This window comes from Rhinoderma darwinii, chromosome 11, assembly GCF_050947455.1.
Source record: "Rhinoderma darwinii isolate aRhiDar2 chromosome 11, aRhiDar2.hap1, whole genome shotgun sequence".
Classification (NCBI taxonomy): Eukaryota; Metazoa; Chordata; class Amphibia; order Anura; family Rhinodermatidae; genus Rhinoderma; species Rhinoderma darwinii.
In genome coordinates, this window is record NC_134697.1 from 33,515,290 (window position 1) to 33,539,686 (window position 24,397).

The 24,397-nt window shown below is 40.1% G+C and overlaps 1 protein-coding gene across 12 annotated transcripts in view; it reads right to left on the reverse strand.

Moving 5' to 3' along the window:
- BTRC (beta-transducin repeat containing E3 ubiquitin protein ligase) overlaps positions 1–24,397 on the reverse strand; it is a 182,209-nt gene that overhangs the window by 81,645 nt on the left and 76,167 nt on the right. For all 12 annotated transcript variants that reach the window (XM_075841044.1, XM_075841042.1, XM_075841037.1 and 9 more), the window contains one exon: positions 6,145–6,234. In XM_075841044.1, coding sequence (XP_075697159.1) covers positions 6,145–6,234 — 90 coding nt within the window. The remainder of the gene's footprint in view (positions 1–6,144; positions 6,235–24,397) is intronic.

Here is a 24,397-nt window from a genome sequence, read left to right on the forward strand (position 1 = left end):
AAATAACATTCCTGGGCTATCTTTATGATAAGCCATCGATGTGTTATTGCGCACTGGATTGACAGTGTAGTTTGGGTACTGGCTTGGCTCATCATTGAGGTCACCAATCACTATCGTAACGATAGACAATCAATGTAATTTACTTGGAAACCCCTTTAATAACAATATTAATAAAAGTACAGCCCATAGAACTGCCACAGATTAATAAGATAATATAGTCTTTTCTTTCACTAGAGTGAAAATAAAAGAATGTCTATTCACATAACATTTTCTATTTACATTCAACGCATACTCCTGGGAAATCTCATGACATATCCGCCGATCTTGAAGTCCTGACGTATGCGCAGAAGACGCGTATTTTTACAGTTAAAAAATAAGTACATACCTTCCCACAGGATGCCAAAAGTAGATTCTTTTGGCATCCGTCGGGTCTATAGGGCTCTATGGATATGTGCAGCATATGGGCGTAGGAGTATCTCTCGGTGCATACGCTGAACACACCGTTTAACAGGGAGAGAGAAAAGATGGTAGTAGATGACTATGTTTACTTGTATTTAGGAAATGTTCGGAACTCCGATAAATGGTGGTGCTCGAGTAGGACTCCACTCCACCTTAATAGTATAAATGCAAAAACTCTGCACTCCAGTACATGACGAAAGAACTTTTCGGCCACATAAGGCCTTCATCAGATAATTCGTATTGCCCAGGAACGAAACAAAAAGAGAAGACTGTTAGACTCAATATAACGCTCTCATAAGCAACATCCGTTGCTGTAGTAAATGGCGCGTTATACTGAGTCTAATAGTCTTCTCTTTTTGTTTTGTTCCTGGGCAATTCGAATTATCTAATGAAGGCCTTATGTGGCCGAAAACTTTTAGAAATATATGGATTGCATAATAAAAACTACAAGATCTTTCATCACGTGCTTGTGTTTACTTGTAGTCATGGTGAGTGGGAGCCTGTGCTTTCTTGGGTGACCAGAAAAAGTTTTCCATGACCTTCAAAATAACAAACAATAATTGAAACTTTTTTGGAGCATTACAGAGAGAATACATACTGTCAAATTCTTTAACCCATTCATGACCAAGGGTCATTGATACCCGTGTCCAGGTCAAATTTTCCATTTCTGATATGCCCTTCTTTAAACGATAATATATTTGCAACCGCTTTGAATATCACAACTATTTTTTTTACAAGACTTATGAGGCTTTCATTTTCTAGATTAGTTTAATTAATTCTATGTTTTTAATTTCCATTATGAGCAGATAAATCACAAAAAATGTGGTAAAAAAAACCCCTCTTTTTTGTAATTTTCTCTGTATTACATACATACACACTGTCACCCTGGATCGCTGTGAGCGGATAAGAGGGCTATATTCACACGACGTGAAAAAAATTGCAGTTAACAACGCATCAACTGTCAGTTTTTCATGGCTGTTTTGCATCAATGTGTCTCAAAATTTGCATCCATTTCCCAACCGACTGACCATTATTCACCGACATTTGCCATCCATTTTTCAGGGACATTAAAAAAAAATGGATGAATTTTATTCCATGAGGTGTTTTTTTTGTCGCAGCCACCTGAAAACACCACAGTGCACATGTAGTGACACAATACCACTGTAGATAGTGCCACATTGCTCACAGTAGATAGTGCCAGTGCCCACATAGTGCCCACTGTAAATATTGCCAGTGCCCACATAGTACCACAGTTCCCACTGTAGATAGTGCCCACATAGTGCCACACACAGTGCCCATTTAAATAGTGTCACACCTCTGAATATAGAACCCCCTGTAGACAGCACCACACCCCCTGTAGATAGTGCCACCCCCTGTAGATAGCACCATACCCCCTGAAGATAGCACCACTCCTCTGCAGATAGCACTTCCCCCTGCAGATTGCACCACCCCCTGTAGATAGCAACATCCCCTCTCTAAATAGTGCCACCACCGCTGTAGATAGTGCCACCCCTTGCAGATAATGCCACTTCCCCTGTAGATAGTGCCACTTTACCTGTATGTATCAGCACCCCCTACCCCTGTAATTGGCACCCCCTTCCTGTAAATAGCACCACTGTAGCTCCCTGTAGGAGCAGAATCTATCTGGCCGAGGATTCTGCTCCTAGGGGAGCCCCTGATGTCTCTGTCCATATATGGATAGTGACGCCAAGGGATTCTCCAGTAGTGGAATCCCTGGCACAGAGCGATCTGACACCGGCTCCTAGTGGGAGTTTAGATGGCACTATCTACAGTTGGGGCTTGCTATCTGCAGGGTGGGGCTAAATTTACAGCGGGCATGGAGAGACGTTGAGGGCTCCCTCTAGGAGGGGATTCACCGGCCAGAGAGCTGGCCGGGGATTCCGCTCCTATGCGGAGCTTAGGTAGTGCTATCTGCAGGGGATTTTGCGCTATCTACAGGGGGTTGTGTGTTGCGCTATCTACAGTGGGGGGTATAGTCCGGGGCTCTTAAGACCCCGGCAGACATGAGAGTGCAGCGCTGCTCACGTTGAAGCAGGACTGCACTCATTAAATCCCGTTCAAGGCTGTCAACGTTTATACATGTGGCAATTGCACGGGGCATCGGCAGTTGTAACGTATATAGCCGTATGGCAGTCGTGAAGGGGTTAAAGACTGAGAAAAGGAACATTCACGAGTATGTATGCATGTGCGCTTTATTATTTGAGTACAGATGTCCCTTAATCCACTGACACAGAAACAAAACTGAAATCCTGCATTAGTAACATGAGGTATTTTAGCCCTTTAAGGACACAAAAGTGGTAATGGGTGTCAATTTATGTGCAGCGAGGGTGTTACATGTGGATTTTATAAAAAAAATTTATGACTCTCCATTAGTACAGAATTTTTGATAAATAAGTTAATTTGACGCAAGATTAAAGGAATTTCAAATGTTTAATACATATAGATTTTGTGTTCTCACATCATTTATCTGGAAGGGACCAATAGCATGTGGCAGCAGGGAAAGCAGTCGGAGTGGATTAATATGCCTTTCGGTTGTGTGCTCAATAAGTCACTACAATGGTTGTCATTAGTGGGTATCACCCTGTATCTATTACCCCTGCAGGAGACACAGGAAAGTCTAAAAAACTCGGTAACATATTTCCAAGTTTTGTTTATTATTATAAGTATAATTTTTTTTCATATCTTAAAAAAAAACAAAAAAAACAATTACAATGTAAATTGGCAACATCCTTCCTTTTCAAAAACTTGTATGCCATTAGTAGGACTCCACTCAATGATCCATGTATTCCATTGTGCATTGTAGCCTCCTTAATATGAGAGCGAAGAAGTCTACGTTATATCTCACAAGACCGAACATCTGCATAGAATCTGCAATGTTAACCGCTCGCATACATCTGAGGCGCGCGCGAGCCTAAAAATAAGTTTTAAAGAAAAACATACGATTGTTTACAATATGTTTCTCCCCTTTAATTGCCTGTAATAGCTGGTACAGCAAAGTGCTACAAACATGGAGTGGTTCCACAGTTCACGCTCAGTTGTAATTCTCGAGGAAAATGTTTACTATCACTTATGAGAAAAGGACTTGGTGCTCATTAAACAGCATGGCTCTCCTCACGCCACAATCATACTGCTTCAGCATAATCTCAGCTGAAATATCTTCTGTCCTGTAGATATAATTCTCTGATCTAAACAACCACGCTATTAAAATTCATTAAATAAAAGTGGATATTGGAACAGGGCAATGAAAGTCGGAGAACGGGCCGCACTTATATATGCACAGAATCATTTCTTTTCCAGACAAAATTAGCCAGCCATTCAAATATCCCAATCTGAATAAAGTAGATTCAAAATATAATGGCTACGGTTAAATAAGGAATGCAAGAATAAGCACATGTAAAAGAGGCCTTAAAAAGAGAACTCCGGGCAGAACGGATACATTGTGTTATGTCTAGTGCAAGGTGGTGCGTGACACAAGGATTGAAAGAACACCAAGGTGAGAACCCATGTGTCATGCACCGCCCCCGAGGACCCTGCCCTAGGCATGACACAGTGTTTCTGACTGGAGTATTCCTTTAAAACCAAAAGACTAGTGCAAATGGCAATATACTCAATTTCAATAGTCAGAGGACGCAAACGTTAGGTGTAGTATATGGGGGTGCTGTATGTGAATCATTCATGTGTGAGATACGTACCTAGAGTAGTATTGATGGAGAGGTATATTCTGGTTTGTGGTCGTACACGGGAGGAAGGGGGAAGTTTAAATGAGTTTTTTTTTATTTGTGTATGAAATATATGTATGATACATTCCTGCAATTTTATGTTGTATTATATTTTTTATGTTCAATGAAAAGTGCCTGATTAAAATAATATATATATATCAATTGTCAGAAAAGATTAAAAATGAAAGGGGTTGAAAAACATGTCTGCTTTTTTACAAAAACAGCGCCACACTTGTCCCTGGTTTGTGTCTGGGATTGAAGCTCAGCTTAATTGATGTGAATGGAGCTGGGCTGCAGTACCACAAACAACCTGTGAACAGGTGTGGCGCTGTTTTTGGAAGAAAGCGCTGCCTCATATATAGGAGAAGACAGAAATAGAGATATGTTCAAGTTTTTCATTACTCACATAGACTTTATTGAAGAGAGCTGTGCACATGTGCGACCACCTCTACATTTGGTCTCCTCTTATATGCAGTCACTAACGGCTGTCTGGGCTTGCAGTGGTGGGGGCGAGGGACATTGTAATTTAATGAGAAAGCTCCATCTTAGAGAAACACTTTTTAAGTTAGAGGAAAGTGAGGTCTTAGTAAATTAGGTGCATCTGACTTGTGTATGACCGGAGATGCCTAAGAGGCGCAGCCCTCTTAATAAATTAGGCGCATTTCTCTGGTCATCCGTGCACCAGAAAGTTATATCTACGCCAGATATGCGTTTGCTCAGATTTGCGCTATTATTTAAGCCAATTTCTGCTGTAAATTCTATTACATTTGTTGGGCCACAGATGGCTCCACTCTGCTGTGTCCTGTAGGGTGCGCGTGCACACTCGTGCCCGGCCTTAAAGGGCCAGTAAGCGCACATGTAAAACATCACTAAATAGCCCATGATCACCCTGGACTATAAGAAGGGCTCTGCCCTTTTACTCCCTGCCTGAGCGTTGTTTGTATTCCTCTGTTAGTCTTGGAAATGGTCCCTTAGTCGTATCCTGTTTCCGTACCCTGCTACCTGTATCCTGTGCTGTATTTGTTCCTGCGCCATCTCTAGTGTTGGAGTCGTGTTGTGCCGTCTACTACGCCTGCTGACTTACACCACGTCTGGTGTCATATGCCATGCTTTGCATCACCTGCCGCCAAGGTCCCATCTGTGCCTAAGTCGTTGCTACTATCTGGACTATTACCGTTACCCTTGTGCTCTGACTTTATATTGACTTGTTACACTGTTGTTTGGCTAGCTGCTACCCCACTATGGCCTAGTGTGTCCACATTCCCACAGATCGTGACACTATTGATTGACAGCCCTCTCTGTAGGAGTGTGAATATAGAAATAGTTGCCAATCACGAGTAGGACTTCCCACTGGACCCAAAGTTAGCAGGGATTTAAATCAATAAATTACAAGTTATCCTGAAACTTTTTACGACAAAACTAGATATCAATCTTCTCAGCTCCTCCGGCTCTATAATATGCTGCCCACAGATGGGACATCATGTTTGACGTGACAAGTTCTCGTTAGATACAGGTAAGTAAATAGAGTTCCAAAGTGGTCATTTTTCCATGTCCAGGTTTAATCCCATACACATTGGTGTATCTGAGCTACAGTGAAGGAATCTGCTGAGGAATGGCTGGTGAGTACAAAGGGGTGTAACAACAGGGGGTGCAGATGTTGCAGTCACACCAATGGCCCCCAAATAAGACTCCAAAAAATGGCACATTAAAGGTGGGGCGGCACTGATACAGATTTTGCATTGGGGCTCAGCATCTTCAAGTTACATATCCGACAGTCATACAGAAACCAAACTCCAAGGTTTTTCATGATTTTAAGAAAGCAAAGCTGTCCCCACATTTGTGTATGCAGAGTCCAGGTCGAAACAGAGAAATCTTACAGAATATTCTAGGACAAGACAAGTCTGAATTAATGTATATATGGAAAAATCATCAAAGGTGTACTTACTTTAACTACACAACTTTCTGTCTTCATGGCAGATCCAGATAAGTACACAGTTTCTTGGTTTAAGCACAATCTGGCACAGCTGTTGTATGTCTGGAAAAAAAACGTTGGGTCAGTTATTACTCAAGATACCGCGAACCATACAGAAAAAACTTCGCTAAAACGGCTGTATACATCTATGATATGAATAAGATATATAATGTTGCATTTGCAAATGTGTGCTCCACCCTTCTCTGCTTTCAGGGCTCTGTACACCTTTGAAACTTGTTTTTTTTTTCTTTAATAAAAATGTCTATTAGTATATTTTAAAAACTTCTGTCTGTGTGATTGGTACAACTTTCAAAATACCTCTTATTAAAAATTATTTTTACTTTTTGAGTTACAACTGCTTGGTCTCCTCCATACAGAGCAGCTGTATCTAGCGCTGAGACCTGCGTGTCTCTGACATGTAGGATCCACCTGTAATCTATCACATCTAAGTTATGGACTTAGATGTGATTGGTAAGAGCTCAATCCTGCGTGCCAGACACGCAGGTCCCGCTGTCACCGAACCAGTCAGTGCCGCTGACCTGACGCATTCAGGTCTCAGCGCTAGATACAGCTGCTCTGTATACAGGATACCAAGCAAAAAAACAACAACACTTTTTCCCCACTTTCCTTAGTAATACCGGTATCACGTGAGGTCTGCAACATTCAACCAGCCATTGGCTGGAATTAATGCAGGTGTTTAGTAATTGCAGAGCATAAAAAGACTTCATTAGGGGTCGGAGCACCTTTTTAATGAGTAACTTTAATGAAAATGACCATTTTTTTAATATAGGATCTTCGCTCTAAGAGATTATGCTGCTTCATGTGATAGTTCACAAAAAGTGGAGTGCTTTTTTAAACCCTGACATCAGGTGTCAGGTAAAAAAAAATTTGACTCTCAGTCGGGTCCACCAGCTTAAATGTCTGTGTAGCTTTTCCGGCATGGACCAGAACCAAATCCCACCCTATCGAAACTGATAAGAAAGACTTTGGTGGGAGGGAGGGGGTTGTCTATTAGGATTTGGTCCTCCTGGTCTGTATTCAGAGACTCAGAGGCAGTCTGTGCTAAACGTCAGGTATAACAATTGTATATATAACTACTGCATATATAACACTGCATACATAACTACTGCGTATATAACAATGCATATATAACTACTGCATATATAACACTGCATACATAACTACTGCGTATATAACAATGCATATATAACTACTGCATATAACACAGCATATATATCTACTGCATATATAACAGAATATATAACAACTGCATATATAACTACTGCATAAATAACATAGCATATAACAGAATATATAACTATTGTATATATAAACTACTGCATATACAACTACTGCATATACAACTACTGCAAAGATAACTACTGCAAAGATAACTTGTAAGGCTGGATTCACACGAGCACATTACGTCTGTAATGGACGGAACGTATTTCGGCCACAAGTCCCGGACCGAACAGACTGCAGGGAGCCGGGCTCCTAGCATCACAGTTATGTACGATGCTAGGAGTCCCTGCCTCGCTGCAGGACAACTGTCCCGTACTGTAATCATGTTTTCAGTACGGGACAGTAATTCCACGGAGAGGCAGGGACTCCTAGCGTCGTACATAACTATGATGCTAGGAGCACGGCTCCCTGCAGTGTGTTCGGTCCAGGACTTGCGGTCGAAATAAGTTCCGTCAATTACGGACTTAATGTGCTCGTGTGAATCCAGCCTAAAGGGTTTGCCTGACACAGGTTCTGTGTCGACGCCCGGGGTTAATCAGCCCTCATCAGCTCCAAGGTCTGCTAGAGTGACGCGATCGGTTACCACTCAGGCTTGCAGGCTGAGGAGAGGGAGAACCTATCACAGCTTGGCCTGACGTTTCTAGCTCCCGCCCTTGGTCTATTTATACCCTCACTTTCAGCTTGTTCCTTGCCTGTGATTGTCTGGTTTCCTGGCTCTGCTATTCCTGCTATTTACCTGATTGACCGCTGTAACTTTTTGACCCTGGCTTGCCTGACTATTTTCCTGCTCGGTTTTGCTACTACGTACTCTCCTGGTTTGATTTGGCTCGTTCACCACTGCCTGTTGCTCACGGTTTCCGTGGGAAACTGCCCTTACTCCCCTTTGCTTCTGTGTGTCCTTGTCTTGTGTTGTCTGTCTTTGCACTTACTGAGCGTAGGGACCGTCGCCCAGTTGTACGCCGTCATTTAGGACGGGCCGTGCAAGTAGGCAGGGACTGAGTTGCGGGTAGATTAGGGCTCAACTGTCGTCTCCCCACCCTGTACCATTACATAACTACTGCACATAACTACTGCATATATAACACAGGATATATAACTACTGCATATATAAACAAAGGATATATAACACTGCATATATAACACAGGATATATAACTACTGCATATATAACAGCATTACTACTGCATATATAACACAGCATAGATAACTACTGCATATATAACAGCACAACTACTGCATATATAACAGCACAACTACTGCATATATAACAGCACAACTACTGCATATATAACAGCACAACTACTGCATAAATAACTACTGCAAAGATAACTACTGCAAAGATAACTACTGCAAAGATAACTACTGCAAAGATAACTACTGCATATATAACACCGCATATATAACACCGCATATATAACACCGCATATATAACACCGCATATATAACACCGCATATATAACACCGCATATATAACACCGCATATATAACACCGCATATATAACTACTGCATATATAAAAACAGGATATATAACTACTGCATATATAACAGCATTACTACTGCATATATAACACAGCATAGATAACTACTGCATATATAACAGCACAACTACTCCATATATAACAGCACAACTACTCCATATATAACTACTGCATAACTACTGCATATAGAACAGAGCATATAGAACAGAATATATAACTACTGCATATATAACTGCATAAATAACACAGCATATAAGAGAATATGTAACTACTGTAAATATAAACTACTGCATATACAAATACTGCAAAGATAACTACTGCACATAACTACTGCATATAACAGGATATATAACTACTGCATATATAACACAGCATATATAACTACTGCATATATAACAGCACAACTACTGCATATAGAACACAGCATATATAACTACTGAATATATAACAGCATATATAACTACTGCATATAACACAGTTTATATACAATCCTCAACATTTGCAACACCAAGGGCAAGCCATAAGGTTACGCAAATCGAGGAAGTAGTAGGTGTCACTAAGATCTGAAAATTATTACATTTTCAAGCACCAATCTGTGGGAGAGGCATAAAAGCCATATTGAAAAGTTTTTTAGCCACATGAAACCTCAAAAAACGAAGTGGTGTGGGATGACTGAACAGAAGGCATCGCACATCAACGTGCCAGTTATCGCAAACTGAGAGGGACAGAATCCTTGAACAGAGAGACTTTGGTTTATCACTCCGGCAGATCACTACTTGTCTAGGCCAAGATGTCAGCACTGTTCCATGTGGTGTGTCCCGGATGTTGGGAGTACAGCAACGAACAGGAATGACAGCAAGAGGTGTGCGGAGGCAAACCTCTGCACGGACGGATCGTCTGATTGGAAAAACGCGTAGTGATCCATTCTGTATTGCAAGTGAAATTGGACATCACATCCCAAGCATAGGGGCGGCAACCAGTGTCGATAAAAACCATCAGAAGGCGTTTGTGTGACATTGGGCTACGAGCCAGACGTTCAGCTACAGATGTTTTATTGACCACACGCCAACGCTCTCAAAGGCTATCATGGTGCAAAGCAAGATGGCAATGTAGGCTGGAATGGAGGTTTATTCTCTTCAGCGATGAGTCACGCTTTTGTTTGAGACGCAATGATAGCTGAAGATTGGACTGGAGACCATGTGGGCAACGCCATGCAGAGACCTTCACAAGAGAATGTCACACTAGTCCTACTCCTGAGATTATAGTGTGAGGTGGCACAATGTACGGTAGCCGGACCCCTCTAGTCTTCATTTCAGGTACACTAACAGCGCAGCGTTACATTGATTTGGTCGTGGAACCAGTGGTATGGCCATTTCTCCAAAGTGTCCCAGAAACCGTTTTTCAGCAGGACAGCGCCAGGCCGCATGTTGCTCGTGCTACGGAGGGCAGCCTGCGTGGACTTACTGTGCTACCATGGCCTGCAGCGTCTCCGGAATTGTCTCCCATCAGGCACATCTGGAACATCATTGGTCATCAAAGGGAGCGGTCAGCAGCCAATCTTGATGATTTGCATGCCCAAGTGCATTCAGCGTGGCATAACGTTCCATGAAGCCCATAATCGATACTGAATAAATCAAGATGTTTGGAATATTTTGTTTCCATTTATTTTTATCACTTGCATATCATTAACATGTCTATCGATTTTCACAATTCAAAATATTTTCCCTCTTGGTGTTGCAATTTCAATGTTGAGGAGTGTAACTACTGAGTGAGAAGTACTATGAAGGGCCCCGCACCCATTCATTTTTTTTCTCTCTCATCCTTCTTTTCTTCTCTCTCTCGTTCCTTGGCTCTTTCTTTTCCAGCCTTGGAGGCTGGATAATACGGTCTGTCAAATTTCCCAAAATTTCTTTATTGGAGCTAATTCTATGTTTCCAGTTATCAAATATGTCTTTGTTTGGCTGGGCGGTCGGTTAATGGGGTTTTCCAGCCAATAAAAATTGATGGTCAAGATAGGCCATCAATAGCTGATGGGTCAGGGTCCGACCCCCGCCGATGAGCGGTTTTGGAGGGGCCCCAGCGCTCGTACAAGCGCTGCTTCCCCTTCATTTCTTCTTGTTCACTTTGAATTTTCAACACACATTTAGCGGCGATTCACAGGTATTGCAGCCTCTTCGACCATTGAAGTGAATTATTGGCTGGAAAACCCCTTTAAGCCTGTTCTTTCATATGCCTGTACATTGTGTTATTAATATGATAATGCTGTTATTTTTCTTATCTGATGTTATATTTACTATTACTTGCTAGTACCTGCGCATAATCTATTTGTTATTTTGCCTTCGTACACCCTTTCGTCCGCCAGTTATGCCTCCCGATTCCCCCATACACATCGTTCCAGGACAACTCCTGTCCACATGTATTGTAAGGGCACATGGATATCACAGAGTGGGGCCCCCACACAAGACCTCCTTCTAGGAGCCAAAGTGGTAAGCTGCTAGCAAACTGTAGCTTTTGCTCTGGCAGACTTGAGCCATCCATGCATTACATGAACGACCATTCATCTGTATGGCTGCCATGCAATACTACATTTCCCCTGCAGTGTCCATACGTATAGCCATTGGAATCTTCCCCTAGTAAAATCAGCCAATCGCCGTGGTGACTTTCATATTAAAGGGGGTTGTTCATTATCCCAGCGATACTACCTGTATTAGAGATTATGTCCTGGAAATAGTGTATAGACGGCAGTATCCATTAAGAATGTCCACACAATACATTTTAGACAAAATGTTTACTTACCTTTTAGTAACTGAGTGACAGCCAAAAAAACAAGGACCATTGTATTGTTGAAAGATTAATATCATAGCTATAAAGCATTACAAATGACAGGAAATAGGAACGAAAACGCACCACGAGTTTTTCCAAGTATGGTGTTAGGGTGTCGGGGAATCCTGGCCAGTGGCCCATTTTCCTTGTGATACGGACTTTCAGCATAAGAACTCTTATTATTATTACACAGGGCATATCCTGGGCACCAAGGCTCTGATATATGGATTTACAGCTCAACTTCTGTTAAGTAATGGAAATTAATCTATAACTTCATGGGTACTGTGAGGAACTGTCTTGTGTGTATATATATATATATATATATATATATACATATACATACATACATATACACACATGCGCATACATACATACATACATACATACATAATGTTTGCCCTAGAACACCATCAGCTTCAAAATTCTGCGAAGATTTTTCTGTTACAAATCTCTGTATCCCCTGCATAGACATAGGCCCACATTTACTAAGACAGACTTATCTCATGCAAATCTTTATAAAAGGGGTATAATTGGCGTTATTCGCAGAAAAATGTATTAAAAGCGCATGACCACTCACAGTTTCTCATCACTTTTTAAATTTGACAAGTGACGAGAAAAGTTGCAATTTTTCTTTTTTGCTGCAGTTTACATAAAAATCTGTCATAAACTGCATAATAAATACCATTGCGTTAATTGATATAAAATTCTATCTGTAGCATAGAACGTACTAGTAAAACAGTAACCGTTTCGCTCCCCCTTATGGTGGCTTTTGGTACTCTGAATTTTATAATTTAACTTTGGAGCTCTGTATCAGAAAAACAGATCTCTGACCCTTATAAAGATATATTGAGAAATTAACCAGCACATAATGTTGTACCTAAAAATGACATGGTGTTATAAGATGTACATTCACTTTAAGGCTGGGTTCACACGACCATGTTACGACCGTAATAGACGGAACGTATTTCGGCCGGAAGTCCACGACCAAACACACTGCAGGGAGCCGGGCTCCTAGCATCACAGTTATGTACGATGCTAGGAGTCCCTGCCTCGCTGCAGGACAACTGTCCCGTACTGTAATCATGTTTTCAGTACGGGACAGTAGTTCCACGGAGAGGCAGGGACTCCGAGCATCGTACATAACTATGATGCTAGGAGCCCGGCTCCCTGCAATGTGTTCGGTCCGGAACTTCCGGCCGAAATACGTTCCATCCTTTACGGACGTAACATGGTCGTGTGAACCCAGCCTAAAGGGTTCTGACATGTCTATCCACCCAAGGTAATTTTCCCACTGACCTGGGTAACTGCTTCATTGAGGAGGAGCTTTGACAACAGTCGACAAGGAGGACTCACTACACTGGCTGATCCAGGGAGTAACATTGGTAGATCCAGGTGGTAAGGGTAATCTATGTATTAGATCATCAGACTGAAGCTTCAGTGGGCTTCCAAAAGTTTTACACTCATATATGCAGATTTTTATCAGACCTTTAATATAAACGGACATGCATTTCTGGTTTGATGGTCCTTTTAATAAAGCTGCTGGAAGGCCATATAGAAATAATGGAAACCTATTACTGTTACAGAGTCCTTGTCAGACATTTCTTTCGCAAAGGATGGGCTTTGTCTGCAGCGCTGCAAGAGATCTGGTATGCTAACAAACACAAATACCGATTTCATGTAATGACTTTGGCCAAGCTGCCTATAATTTTGAATGTGTTTTCAATTTTCATAGTGCTGCTGGGGTAAAAACATTGCGAAGCTTTATTTTATTTTTTGTCCTTTTACAATACGTTCAATGACACAACATTATCAAACACAGTAATGGCTAATCAATAGAGGGTTTACTTGTCACGGGAAACATATAACACACTAAAAGCAATTGATCACTTCAGTCTCACTAGTAGACAGAGAAAAAGATACCAGAGCAACAGCGATGCAATGCCAAATGTACGCCAAGATAAGTCAGATCATACGCAGAACAGAGGTTATATACCTCATACATATTAACTAGAAGGATGCATGGTTTGTGCAGAATACATGCAGTGGCTTGCCAGGCTACAGCATGATAGACAGACAGATAGATATGAGACAGACAGACAGATAATGCTGGTTCCTACCATCCATAGATATATGTAGTCCCAGTTTTGGGTGCATGTACAGCATAGGGACCCACCTTATAGAAGTCGCCTTGTTGTGGCAGGTGGGCTCACACAATTTGATCAAAATCAGCACTAAGAACATCACTATTGTAAGTAGATTCAGCAGCAATGCTTATTTATTTATTTATATATAGTGTTTAGGTGGCATTGGTGTTCACAGTGTGTGGTCACCATTTTCTTGTGTCATAGATAGCTAGATAGAAGATGATGGATGGATAGATAAATAAGGGATGGCCATACACATTAGATTGCGGTCAGCTGAACAATTGTTCGGCCGACAGATATTCTCCCTATCCCGCCATATACGGTCGTCTTGCTGTGGAAGACCCGGTGTGTCTGTGAGTTACTCGGACAGTTCATTGGTTTCAGCAGGCTCCTTGTAAAGCTTCAGTTCTCCTGTGGAAACATTAAGGCTATGTTCTTACAGGGCGAATACGCTGCGTAAAAGTATGCAGCAAATCCAACCTAGAACCCGCACGGAATTCCATCCCCAGGAGCCCGGGCTGCACGGAGAACAGCCGGAGGAACAAGGAGCCATCACTATGACAGTGCCCCAGGGGATAAGTATAGACTTTTATTTAAAATTGAAAAAGTTTTGTTTTTTCTCAGATTTGTGATTTTTGCAACAAAATTGCAACGATTCGGCAGCGTAACTCATGCATGTTTTGTCAGCTGTTTTTTTCTGCAGTGTGTGGATGAGATTTGTTCAAGTCTCATCAGCTTTGCTGCTACTGTATTATGCTACGGATTTTCCACAATGAAATACGTTGCGGAAAATCTGCAGCTAATCCGGCCTGTGTGCACATACCTCAAAGAGATATTGAATATTTCTGCTGGGTTGTCCTATAGATTATAACTGGGGGGGGGGGTCCTAGCAGTGGGACAACCTTTGATCTCCTTATTGTTGGGGGACGCTTTTTTCATAAAATCACTGCTTAAAGTGGATAATCTTTTTAATGTTATAACATACAATGACATTCTATAGAATTATGTTTCTCCCAGTTTGCGGCATCAATGTGGGCAATGTCCTATTCACATCATAATTTTATAACGTTTACCATGTACGTCAGTAGAGCTCCCGATGTACACGCTAAATGTGTCTATAAGGTTACATTAGACCGCATGATCGTTATACGTCAGTATAACTGCAAAAAAAAAAAAAAAAAACAAGTGGAAATCTGTAAAAGAAAACTATTACCTTTTTTTTTTCTTAATTTGAGCCTATTGGTGACATATGCCATTGTATGGCATCTATCACAGGCCTCCGTATAACGTATACATGATGGGCTTTTCATAACATATAAGTTTAACGGATGCCATAAAAGCCTATGATTAATGGATGCTACCATCAGGAATCCGTCACAGCCTCCGTTTAGCGTATACGTCGGGAACTTTACCCGGTGTATTGGCTAAAAGTATGGCAAAAATGTGACATGAATGGGGCTCAATGCCACCATGCAAAAATCTACAAGCACATATGAATGTGATGTTTTTGGGTACACAAATTTAGATAGTAATTCACCTTTTTGGTAATCACTAGTTACAGATGTGAGATCTATTTGTAGTAATTACAGTATTACTTTGCCAGAATATGATTTATTTACAATATTCGTTAGATGAAGGAATAAACTAACATTTTGGATCAAATATAAAGCTTGTAGTTTGCTCTCCAGTGACATCCAATGTCGTAAATATGATGGACATGGGGGGGGGGAGGGGGTCTGGTGGTAGAACATGCCCTGTACTTTGTATAATGAATTTCCATAGTTACAGGCTAGAATACAATTATAGACATGATAATCCAGTAAGGAAAAAAGTCAAAGAAAAATATTTTCTTGATTACACTTTTAATTAGGTGCAATACTTTACAGCAGCATGTAGGTGGCGCTATATCATTTGTTATCTTTGGTTAAATCTGGAGCCTGAAAAGAAGATGATCCTAACATCAAACAGCATTATAGGTTTTCTAGAATATACAGTGAGGTTATTAAAATATTAAAATAGAACACCTTGCAATATAATTACCATTTTAATTCTAGTCTACTCCTATGACAGCGCTCCATGATTACAAAATCAACACAAAGACGTATACCTATAACTGTAGCGGTCAAAGGCCCCCTACTTTGGTGACATTTTGTCCATGGTGACGTAACTTCATCACATTCACTTTGCGAGCAGAGAGGACATAGGGCCAACAGGTAGTGGCAACATGGCTCTATATAGATCAGTAAGCATATACAGTGGATATAAAAAGTCTACACACCCCAATTAAAATGCCAGGTTTTTGTCATGTCAAAAAATCAGTACAAGATGAATCATTTCAGAACTTTTTCCACCTTTAATTTGACCCATAATCTGTACAATTCCATTGAAACACAAACTGAAATCATTTAGAGGAGAAAAATAAAAATAACAAAACTACAATAATGTGGTAGCATAAGTGTGAACACCCTCTTATAATTGGGGATGTGGTTGTGTTCAGAATTAGCCAATCACATTTAAACTCATGTTAAATAGTAGTCAGTACAAAGCCGCCATTATTTTAAGTGATTCTGAGTGACCCCATATAAATTTCAGCTGTTCTATTAGGATTTTCCTGCCATTTTCTTGTTGAATGTGACAGCAAAAGCCATGGTCCATAAAGAACATACAACACATCAAAGGGATCTGATTGTTGAAAGGCATCAGTCAGGAGAAGGGCACCAAAGAATTTCCAAGGCATTAAATATACAATGGAACACAGTGAAGTGGATTACATTTGGCACAGCAGTGACATTACCAAGAACTGCACGACCCTCAAACCTTGATGAAAGGACAAGGTGAAAATTGGTCCGGGAGGCTACCAAGAGGTCTACAGCAACATTAAAGGAGCTGCAGGTCTTTCTGGCAGGTACTGGTTGAGTAGTGCATGTGACAACAATCTCCCATTTTCTTCATATTTCTGGGCTGTGGGATAGGGTGGCAAGACGTTAGCCTTTTCTAACAAAGAAAAAACATCCAAGCCCGGCTATGTTTTGCAAAGACCTACATCAAGTCAGCCAAAAGCATCTGGGAAAACGTGTTATGCTCTGATGAGACCAAGGTTGAACTTTTTGGCCATAATTCCAAAAGGTATTTTTGGCGCAAAGCCAACACTGCACATCACCAAAAGAACACCATACCCCCAGTGAAGCATGTTGGGGGCAGTATTATGCTTTGGGGCTGTTTTTTTGAGGCTGGAACTGGGGCTTTAGTCAAGGTGGAGGGAATTATGAATAGTTCAAAATATCAGTCAATATTGGCACAAAACCTGCAGCCTCTGCTAAAAAGCTGGAGATGAAGAGGAATTTCACCTTTCAGCACGACAACGACCCAAAGCATACCTCCAAATCAACAAAAGAATGGCTTCACCAGAAGAAGATCAAAGTTTTGGAATGGCCCAGCCAGAGCCCAGACCTGAATCCCATTAGAAATCTGTGGGGTGACCTGAAGAGGGCTGTACACAGGAGATACCCTCACAATCTGACAGTTTTAGAGCGCTTTTGCAAGGAAGTGTGGGCAACAATTGCCAAGTCAAGATGTGCCAAGCTGATAGACTTCTACCCAAAAAGACTGAATGCTGTTATATAGTTGTAATGTCTATGGCCGCGGACCATCGTTCAGACTTACCCTCTGAGGGCCGCGGATGTGTGTTCTCAGCGGAATCTCCCTCCAGGGAGACGCCGGCACTCACTTACGGGTTCTGAGACTGTTTCCAACAGGGCGCGCGCGCCCACGCGTGCACGGCCTTAAAGGGCCAGTACGCGTACAGTTGTTAAAAATCAGTAACTAGCCCAGAATGCTGCTGGACTATAAAAAGGGCTCTGCCCATTTGATCTTTGCCTGAGCGTCGTTGTATACCTAAAGTTTGTCTTGCAAATGGTCTCCCAGTGTTTTCCAATTCCCAGTGTTACCCGTTCCTGCTGCCTGTACCCTGTATCCCATACTACCGTGCCTCTGTGCCATCTACAGTGAAAGTCAAGTCGTGTCTTCCGCAGCATCTACTGAGCCGTCTACAGTGAAAGTAAAGTTGTGTCACCGCTACTGTCTACATTGCCTCAGGTACCCGTTCTGGACTATAGACATTGTTTTGTACCTAGTTGGCCAGCTGCTATCCCGCTACGTGGTACGGCCCAGTGGGTACACACCCCGCACCGTGACAATAGTCAAAGGGTAATTCAACAAAGTAATAGTTTAAGGGTGTGCATATTTATGCAACCACATTTTTTTGTTCTTTATTTCTAGTTTTACACCCTAAAAGATTTCAATACAATTGTACAGATTATAGGTGACATTAAAGATGGGAAATGTTCTTAAAAAAATTCATCTTGTACTGATTTTGTAACATGACCAAAAAATCTGGCATTTTAACAGAGGTGTGTAGACATTTTATATCCACTATGTGTGTGTGTATGTATGTATATATATATATATATATATATATATATATGTAAAGGATCTATCTGCCAGGCACAGCTTCGGGGTTAACTTCCTCAGGTAATCAGTCTTCACCTGAGTCTATCTCTCTGAGACTGACTCCAGCTTCCACCACTCAGGCTGGCAGGCTTAGGAGTGGGAGAGCCTATCGCAGCCTGGCAAGACTCAGCTAGCTCCCGCCCTCTGTCTATTTATACCTGCCTTTCCTTTTCCTCCTTGCTTGTGATTCTTTCCGTGTGGTTTCCTGGCCCAGCTACAGCTCCTAACAATTTGATCCTGCTCCATTCTGACCCTGGCTTTCTGACTACTCTTCTGCTCTGCGTTTGGTACCTCGTGCTCTCCTGGTTTGACTTGGCTCGTTCACCACTCTGTTGCTCACGGTGTTGCCGTGGGCAACTGCCCCTTTCCCTTTGCTTTATATTCCCTTGTATGTTTTGTCTCGTGCACTTACTGAGCGTAGGGACCGCCGCCCAGTTGTACCCCGTCGCCTAGGGCGGGTCGTTGCAAGTAGGCAGGGACAGAGTGGCGGGTAGATTAGGGCTCACTTGTCCGTTTCCCTACCCCTATCATTACAATATATATATATATATATATATATATATATATATATATATATATATATATATATATATATATATTAGAATGACCCAATAAGGTTATACTATTTCAAAGCACCTGCAATGTTTGGGGATTATGTTGGGACCTCAGAAGGCATTGTATCCACTTATAGAGCATTTAGAATTGAATCACCTGTAAATTGAGTCATCCTTTTCCATCAAGTTGTTAAAATTCCTTCTAAATTTATTTCAATGAGTAATAATCAATATGGTCACCACTATAGGTCCCAAAGGCATTGTCACCCACCTTTCCTAGAATACTGAATGGCATCTGTGGAAGCTGTAACAGCAACCATGTTTACCGTCACTTCCTCATAAACACATAACAACATTCCTTTATCACCTATTAATTGGGCACAGTATTATTTAGTTTTTTGGGCACTGTATTATTTTGGCACTGTTAGGGTATGCTCACACAGTTTTTTGCAGGCAGAAAAATCAGCTCCGTTTTTTTTTAAGAGGTCTTGCACCACAGGCGTTTTTTTACGCGTTTTTTGCTGCGGTTTTTGATGTGTCTATTTACCTATTTCTTGAACAGGCAAAGGGAAAAACTGTGAGCGTTTTTTTTTTACATAAAACATGTCAAAAACCGTGTTGGCCGTTCGCAGCGTTTTTTTCCGTCTCCCATTGATTTCAATGGGGTTCTACGCCTCAAAATAGGGCATGTCGCTTCTTTTTCTCGCGGGAAAAAAACGCCTCCACCTCCCATTGAAAACAATGTGAGGCAGTTTCTGCAGCTTTTTGCCGTGGTTTTTGCGGCGTTTTCCGGGGCCTTATTGTATTATTTTGGCAGCATATTATTGTATTATTTTGGCAGCATATTATTGTATTATTTGAGCAGTGTATTATTGTATTTGGGCGCTGTATTCTATTATTTGGGCACAGTATTATTTTATTATTTGGGCACTATATTATTGTATTATTTGGGCACTATATTATTGTATTATTTGGGCACAGTATTATTGTATTATTTGGGCACTATATTATTTGGGTAGTGTATTATTGTATTATTCTGGCACTGTATTATATTATTATAGCCACTGTATAATTTGGGTACTGTATTATTGTATTATTCTGGCACTGTATTATATTATTTGGCCACTGTATAATTTGGGTACTGTATTATTTGGCCACTGTATTATTGTATTATTTGGGCTCTGTATTATTGTATTATTTGGGCTTTGTATTCCTGTATTTGGGCACCTTATTATTGTATATTTGGGCACTGTATTATAGTGAATTCGGGCACTGTATTATTTGGGCCATATATTATTGTAATATTTAGGCGCTGTATTATTGCATTATTTGGGCAGTATATTATTGTATTATTTGTGCACAGTATTATTAGGCACTGTATTATTTGGCCACTGTATTATTGTAATTGGGCACCGTGTTATTGTATTATTTGGGCACTGTAATATTGTATTATTCGGGCACTGTAATGTATTTTTTGGGTACAGTAATATTTGGGCACGGTGTCATTGCATTATTCGGTACTAAAATATTGTATTATTTGTGCACTGTATAATTGTATTTGTCCACTGTATTGTTGTATTATTTGGGCACTGTAATATTGTATTATTTGGGCAGGATATTATTGTATTTGGGCAGTGTATTATTTAGGCTCTGTATTATTGGATTTGGGCACTGTAATATTGAATTATTCGAGCACAGTATTATTTTGGCAGTATATTATTGTATTATTTGGGCTTTGTATTATTGTAATTGGGCACTGTATTATTGTATTATTCAGCCACTGTATTATTTGGGCAGTATATTATTGTATTATTTGGGCACTGTAGTATTGTATTATTTGGGCAGTATATTATTGCATTATTTGGGCACTGTATTATTGTATTATTCAGCCACTGTATTATTTGGGCAGTATATTATTGTAATATTTGGGCACTGTGTTATTGTATTATTTGGGCAGTATATTATTGTCATATTTGGGCACTGTGTTATTGTATTATTTGGGCAGTATATTATTGTATTATTTGGGCACTGTAGTATTGTATTATTTGGGCAGTATATTATTGTATTATTTGGGCACTGTAGTATTGTATTTGGGCAGTATATTATTGTATTATTTGGGCACTGTATTATTCGACACCATTATTTGGGCACTGTATGATTGTATTTGGTCACTGTTATTGTATTATTTGGGCACTGTATTATTGTATTTGGACGCTGTATTATTCTACTAGTTGGGCACTGTTATTGTATTTGGGCGCCGTATTATTGAATTATTCGGGCACAGTATTATTTGGGCAGTACATTATTGTATTATTTGGGCACTGTATTATTGTATTTGGGCACTGTATTATTGTATTTTGCCACTGTATTATTGTATTTGGGCACCGTATTATTCTATTAGTTAAGCACTTTTATTGTATCTGGACACTGTATTATTGAATTATTCGGGCACAGTATTATTTGGGCAGTATATTATTGTATTATTTGGGCACTGTATTATTGTATTTGGGTACTGTATTATTGTATTTGGGCACTGTATTATTTGGGCAGTAGATTATTGTATTATTTTGGCACTATATTATTGCATTATTCGGACACTGCATTATTTGGGCAGTATATTATTGTATTATTTGGGCAGTATATTATTGTAATATTTGGGCACTGTGTTATTGTATTATTTGGGCAGTATGTTATTGTATTATTTGGGCTCTGTAGTATTGTATTATTTGGGCAGTATATTACTGTATTATTCGACACTTATTTGGGCACTGTATGATTGTATTTGGTCACTGTTATTGTATTATTTGGGCACAGTGTTATTGTATTATTTGGGCACTGTATTATTTGGGCAGTATATTATTGTAATATTTGGGCACTGTGTTATTGTATTATTTGGGCAGTATATTATTGTATTATTTGGGCAGTATATTATTGTATTATTCGGGCACTGTATTATTCGACACCATTATTTGGGCACTGTATGATTGTATTTGGTCACTGTTATTGTATTATTTGGGCTCTGTATTATTGTATTTGGATGCTGTATTATTCTATTAGTTGAGCACTGTTATTGTATTTGGACACTGTATTATTGAATTATTCGGGCACAGTATTATTTGGGCAGTACATTATTGTATTATTTGGGCACTGTATTATTGTATTTGGGCACTGTATTATTGTATTTGGGCACTGTATTATTGTATTTGGGCAGTAGATTATTGTATTATTTTGGCACTGTATTATTATATTTGGGCGCTGTATTATTGTATTTAGGCACTGTATTATTTGGGCAGTAGATTATTGTATTATTTTGGCACTGTATTATTATATTTGGGCGCTGTATTATTGTATTTAGGCACTGTATTATTTGGGCAGTATATTATTGTATTTTGCCACTGTATTATTGTATTTGGGCACTGTATTATTGCATTATTCGGACACTGCATTATTTGGGCAGTACATTACTGTATTATTTGGGCACTGTATTATTGTATTTGGGCACTGTTTTATTGTATTTTGGCACTGTATTATTTGGGCAGTATATTATTTGGGCACTGTATTATTGTATTTGAGCACTGTATTATTGTATTTGAGCACTGTATTATTGTATTTGAGCACTGTATTATTGTATTTGAGCACTGTATTATTGTATTTGGGCACTGTATTGTATTTGGGCACTGTATTATTTGGGCAGTAGATTACTGTATTATTTGGGCACTGTATTATTGTATTTGGGCACTGTATTATTGCATTATTCGGACACTGCATTATTTGAGCACTGTATTATAGTATTATTCGGGCACTGTATTATTCCGACACTGTATAAGGTATTGCACGGAGTACTGCATCTATAGCCAACACAGGTAGGATGAATGGCTTATTAGGTTACATGTACAATATTGGGAGATTCCGGGAGTATGTTGGGAGCAAATATTTTAATATGATTATATTATATCCATTATATGAACCTACAAAAGCCATTACAGGGGGGGGATGTCTCTGCTGACTACATGTTTATAATATATATATATATATATATATATATATATATACATACATACATACATACATACATACATATATACACAACACATATAGCACTGTGAAATCTTATGTTAGGTTTTTGAGCGGCTGTGTATCCTCAAGGGAATAAAACAGTTTGCAATGAATTGTGAAATTTGTATTACTCCTCCGACAGAATTCAACAGTTGCAATCATGTTGTTAATAACCCACATTGCCACTAGAGGGCGTCCTGCTAACACAATACAACTGCAAGTAAACAGGTTTACATACAATAACCAAAGAAGAACTTTAAAAAGCATAATTAGACAACCAAATAAAATAAGGAGCGAACATTAACGACATACTAAATTATCCGAGGTTCTAAGCACAAGTGCATGATTACATAAAATAATAAGCTCTGTGAATTATAGGAAGCCAGGCAGCGGCCTAGAGTGGGCTTAGGAAAAGATAAAGGAATTATCACAGAGCATTCAGATAACGCTCTCACAAAACTCTGAGAAAAGCGGAGAATACACCCGGCTTTAGAGCGAAAGTCAAAAGGTCAGCAGTAAAAGGTAGAAGAAAGATAATTCTCTATTTAATAACCCATGACATTACTCCAGCCGTTCACAAGGTGCTGAAAACATGGCAGCTGTTAGCTCCTAGGAACACACTCGGCTCTTGCCTTGTTTGACTCTTTAACTCAATGGTCAGGCACCTTTAGAACAAACTGCAAAGTATCAATGAAGAGTTGAATTACGACTTCTAACACAAACCAGCGAGCCCCCCTTGTGTGGCTTCCCCGCAGGTGAACGACACTACAAAAGAGGAGGAAAGGAGAATAAAATGTCTCCCCCCCCCCACCAGATGGCTCTCATTAGGGTCTATGAATAATAAGAAAACGCCAACAAGAGGGGAGACACGGTTACTTTTTTGGCCTCTCCCATGCCTTCAGATGACACCACGGGGGGGTTTCCAGTCAAGCAGGACTGATGGTAGAAAACCCTAACTACTTCAAGAAATATAACCCGGGAGCTGGGGGGGGCACGTTGCTTTCAGAGTCTCCTCAATGGCTTTATTATGGAGGCCTACATTGTTAGGATGGTAAGTGGACACGTATACAAAAGCACAAGGAGCGCGCACACAAAAGGTTGCCATTTATACCATTACAAATGAGGCCAAACGAAAACGCTGACAGACCCTATTAGTAAAGAGCACTGAAATAGCAGAAACACATTTTCCTTCAAGAAATACATAGACATTTTTAAGGTCATGGGAAACCGTCTTGCCAACTGTAATGAAGGTTTACCGTCCGCTCATTAATCTGGTTGGCCCGAATAGCTGGCACGTGACTTCTAGAAATCCTAATGTGTATTCTGACCGGTTAATGATGTTGTTACGCTGTATGTTGTATGCCGGTAACATACATAGTAATAATAAGTATTACACAAAGGACATAAATATATTACATGA